Source organism: Papaver somniferum, chromosome 2 (genome assembly GCF_003573695.1).
Source record: "Papaver somniferum cultivar HN1 chromosome 2, ASM357369v1, whole genome shotgun sequence".
Classification (NCBI taxonomy): Eukaryota; Viridiplantae; Streptophyta; class Magnoliopsida; order Ranunculales; family Papaveraceae; genus Papaver; species Papaver somniferum.
In genome coordinates this window covers 11,657,616-11,662,255 of record NC_039359.1, presented here as the reverse complement: position 1 = coordinate 11,662,255, position 4,640 = coordinate 11,657,616, and the positions used below count along the sequence as shown (strand labels likewise).

At 35.5% G+C, this 4,640-nt stretch overlaps 1 protein-coding gene across 1 annotated transcript; it reads left to right on the top strand.

The window, feature by feature from the left end:
• Positions 1–2,423: 2,423 nt before the first annotated feature.
• Positions 2,424–4,640, top strand: LOC113352964 (probable N-acetyltransferase HLS1). Its single transcript, XM_026596703.1, has 3 exons — positions 2,424–2,694; positions 2,937–3,082; positions 3,574–4,640. Exons 1-3 carry the CDS (start codon positions 2,458–2,460, stop codon positions 4,502–4,504), a joined length of 1,314 nt encoding a protein of 437 aa, XP_026452488.1. The 5' UTR covers positions 2,424–2,457; the 3' UTR covers positions 4,505–4,640.

The following is a 4,640-nucleotide window of genomic DNA, read 5'->3' as shown; positions in this document are numbered from 1 at the left end:
ATTGTTATATCTCTCTCGTAGAGATCTTAATAATCGGTAACACGAGAAGTAGCACAACGTCTAACCGATGGAGCAACATTTGGGTTTGTTTTGTTATTTTACCATCTGCTGCGACGGCCAATTTCAACCTTGTTTGACTGATTTTTACAATAACAGACTAACAGTTCTATGCTAGAATTCTCTTTTTCTATCTTACGTTACTTGAGATGACAGAAAAGGGATCCAAGTACTACTGGTCAAACATTTTGGTTCACGACATTGTCTGATGAGCATTTGGCCCCCCATCATAATCGTCAGTAACTCGACACCCTAAAACATTTTTTGACGGGCAACTAACTCTATTATTCTGTGATGACAAGTTCAGTGTGTGTTGCACATTATAATGTGTAGGATTCATTAACTGAGACTTCATTAATTTTCAGAGATCCTGAGTGATTGATTGATTAAGTAAGTAGTACAATGATAATGTTATGGTCCATTATAGTTTGGAATAAGTTAGTTCCCAGTGAGCTGGTTTCCATTTCAAATCATTTCACATAATTATCTCAGAGAAGAGTAAAAAAAACTAAGCACAAATAAGACACTACAAGCTAATGTGCCTGAGGATAGTCTAAGATCTTGTATTTAATAAATTGTAGATAATTTTATTCTTGCAGGTCGGATTTCGAGGTTAGTTTAGCCAATAAACTTCAAAAAAAAGAAGTGTTGCAGCAGGCAATTTATTTCATTAACATGGTGAGGGGGCATGATAAGCTTTGGATAAAATGGCATTGTTCGGTATCCATTTGGAAAAAAATATCCTTGAAGAAATCTATCATTGCACTCGTTGGATTTATATAAACAAAAATGAAATCTAACCAAAGCTGACATTTTGTTTTTCTTATGGGGAGGAAGAAAGTTAGAGACAGTAATTTCAAAGTCGTCCAGAGTTTTCTGATGGATTTGGTCTGGTCATCATTGAGATTTTCTTTTAGATTTTTTTACTAGATGATTTCTTCTGAATGGTCCAGTCCATATGTTTCACCTAACAAGCCAATAGTAATATTTTTTCTTGTCTAACATAACATTACTCTATTTCACCCTGAGAGACTATTTTACATTTTTTTTTATTAAAAGTTCCATTTCCATACTAACCTTTTCTAGAAAAGTTGTGCAGGATAGAAAGTTAAAAAAAAAACGACACAAGGACAAAAGATCACCTGAGACGCTATACTTTTTTGTTTGAAAATGAAACGCATCAGCAGCAGCACCAGCAGGGTGGTACCATTTTGACTGCAACAAGGCAATGACAATTCAACTTCATATAACAAACTGAATGACTACTCTCACTTCACTGACTTATTCACATGTTGCCTTAATTTACTTGATACATATGATTTGAATTATCTACATTTGAAGATTTGATCCCATCATTTATCTTTCACCTCGGGTGAGTAAAAATTTGGATAAGGGAAGTACTAAAATATGGATAGGTTGCGGTTGGTATTAAACTTAAACCAAAGGTCTTCAAAACATTAAAGAGCAACTACTAACCGCACCTTGGTGCATTTCTAGTAATGAGAATAATTCATCAAAAGAGAAGGAAGATAGATAGTGAAGACGTCGTTGTATTGATGCCCACCTATGTGGAAAGATGAAGCAAGATTCCGTCCCGCGGATAGATATTGCTTTTATCATCGCCTGCCTCATCAGGCAAAATTTGATCCAATCCGATATTGTAAAACCATGTAAATTTGTTATTTAATAGTTAGTAGGCTAAAGAAAAGAATCTACAGTACTTTTGCTAAGCTTTTTTTTAATGAAGTGCTTTTACTTATCCACAAGAAAGTGGGAGGAATACAAGTATTTGCTTGCTTACCGCCTCGCACATTGCGTGCCACCGTCCTCTTTCTAGCCATATTAAACCGATACATCATATATCTAACCAGAAAACAACCATTTCTTTAGTATCTTATCTAAAGAAAACATAGTATTCACTACTCCCCTATCCTCAACTATCTTATCTAGGCTGTTTATTTGAGTAATTGGAAATAGCTACATTTCCTGCCGACCAAATAGATATACATACATAAAAACAGAAAGATCAACTTTGGTTACTATAGAAAATTAAATGTTTAAAACATCTTACGTTTTTACCAACCCACGCTAATGCGTCCAATTAGCCAGGAAGAGTTGTAATTGCTATCACAACTCAGTTGGTGTGTGTGTCTTGGGGGTGTGGCTGCAGACACTCCACAACTCATTATATTACATCACAAAAATGACTGTCATGTACATTTCATTCATAATATGTGTTATCAAAATTTAAACTCTTACATGATGCTGAGTGATAGAGAGTAAGTAGGGTTTTGGAATAGCTCTCTCTCTATATATATAGCTAGCGAAGTATAGTGTTGGAAGCAAAGGGTGCATGGTGGGATCTCTCTTGGTTTTACTGTCTGCGACTAACAACACTCTATGCTCAAAACAATTAAGAGAAACATGGATGAGGGTCATGCGCTTTACAACAACAACAAGAACAAAATCCATATCAGAGAATACAAGGAAGAGAGAGATATTGAAGTTGTAGAAAAACTTGAGAAAGTTTGTGAGACGATAGAATCATGCGGTAAAGCAAGAAATGCACCAACCATTACTAACATTATGGGCGATCCTTTGTTTAGGATTAGGTTCTACAAGTATCATGTCTTGCTGGTAAGTAAATGTTGCTTTTCTTCCAACTTACTGTTTATCTAGCTAGTTCCATCTTATGCTTCTATCATAGTATTTTACTTGCTACTTGTGGCATGTTCCTGTTCACTCCTTGCCTTATCTCTTTGCATGTCTAGAGATGTTGATGTTTTTGCATGTATATATATGTGTGTGTGAGTTGATTAGTGTTTATATATATAAATATAAATGATTGGGCCATTAAGTTTGCAATAGTCTACATGTAGATTGCCGAGAAGGGTGAAAATGGAGAGGTTGTTGGCGTAATCAGAGGATGCATCAAGTATATACGCTCTGGTGTTGATCAAGGAACTAACAGTAGTACTGCCAAGATGGGTTGCATTCTTGGGCTTAGAGTCTCTCCGAAGCACAGGTAAAAAGGAACTGTTTTCTCTGTTTCTTTCACAGTATATTTTTCTTGATGTAAAAAAAAAAAAAATGTTTGGAGAAAACGAAAAAGCATGCAAAGTACAGAACTGAATGCATTTGTTAAGAACAGTTTTGTCAAGTATGTACAAGTACAGTGTACATAATCAACACGGCTTCAAGTTAAGATGGAAACAACTGATTAATTAACTTCTTACATACTAAGATTACTTTCTAGATCTATGACAAAGCTCGACATCCACACTAAAAAAGTAGGACCGTTAGTGCATATGAAATTGGTTGCCAAGGCTGATAAAACGATATGTCAAGAGTTGGACGCCCAAAAGAATCCGGTTGGCTCTAGACATAAAGTTGTCTTGAGAAATAGTACCATAAATACCTTTAAGGAATTGCAGTATCTACGTACATTTGCGAATTGCAACATTTTATAGTTTTTATGCAGCCTACTTCCTTACGTTTTCGTTTAATTCTGTGTAGGCGAAACGGAATTGGTTTGAAACTAGTGAAATGTGCTGCAAATTGGGCAATTCAAAATGGTGCACATTATACTTGCATGGCTGCCGAGGAAGACAACATTGCATCAACAAATCTTTTTGTACATAGATGCAATTACGTTAAGCTAAGTCCGCTAATAATATTCACTCAACCAATTCATTCTCGTGCGAAAGAAAAATCTTCTAGCAAAATTATTATACAGAAGTTGAGCGTAGAGCAAGCAATTTCTTTGTATAAGACCCAGTTTGGATCCAAACAGTTGTTTCCAGTAGATGTTGATGCAATATTGAAACAAAAGCCTAGTATTGGAACTTGGGTATCATTTTTCAAGGATGAAAATTGGGTTGGTCTGAATGGTAAAGACAATAATAGTAGCAGCAGTCATGATGAATTCATCGAAAAGGCTCCGGGGTCTTGGGCAATGATAAGTATATGGAATAAAACTAGAGGTATTTATAAGTTGAAAATCGGAAAACGGGAAACTTCTTTCTTGCATTGCTTCAATGGAAGTAGTGGGCAATCTTCATTAGCAAGAGGTGGCAAAGTCTTTCATTGTTTTAGAAAATCAATTTTCAGTTTATTAGGCCGAAAATCGTCAGGATTCATTTTCGTGTATGGGCTTCACGGGGAAGGAAAAAGAGTGGGAGAATTGATGCAATCTTTATGGAGGTTTGCACACAATGTGGGTAAAAATGTTAAAGATTGTAAGTTGATCATTACAGAATTAGGTGTTGATGATCCGCTTAGAGAACATTTACCGCAAGGACCATCAATGTCATTCACTAATGATATTTGGTACTTGAAGAAAGTAAATGGGTCAACCAGCGAAGATGCAAGTGGTGGTGATGAAATGGAGTCTTTGCTAAATATAAAACCACTAACAAATTTGTTTGTTGATCCAAGAGATTTCTAGCTAGCTTTGATAATGTGCCATAGACAAATTCTTCTTAGTAGAGGAGGGCAAGAGAGGAATCACTAATTTTACTTGAAAAAAATGCTCATACTATTGTTTCCTTTATTTGGTGTATGACAAAAATTAAAGCTCAATT

Coding starts and splice junctions, on each gene's coding strand:
- LOC113352964 (XM_026596703.1), top strand. CDS start 2,458: ATGCTCAAAACAATTAAGAGAAACATGGATGAGGGTCATGCGCTTTAC. Junction 2,695..2,936: donor ACAAGTATCATGTCTTGCTG/GTAAGTAAATGT, acceptor GTCTACATGTAG/ATTGCCGAGAAGGGTGAAAA. Junction 3,083..3,573: donor AGAGTCTCTCCGAAGCACAG/GTAAAAAGGAAC, acceptor AATTCTGTGTAG/GCGAAACGGAATTGGTTTGA.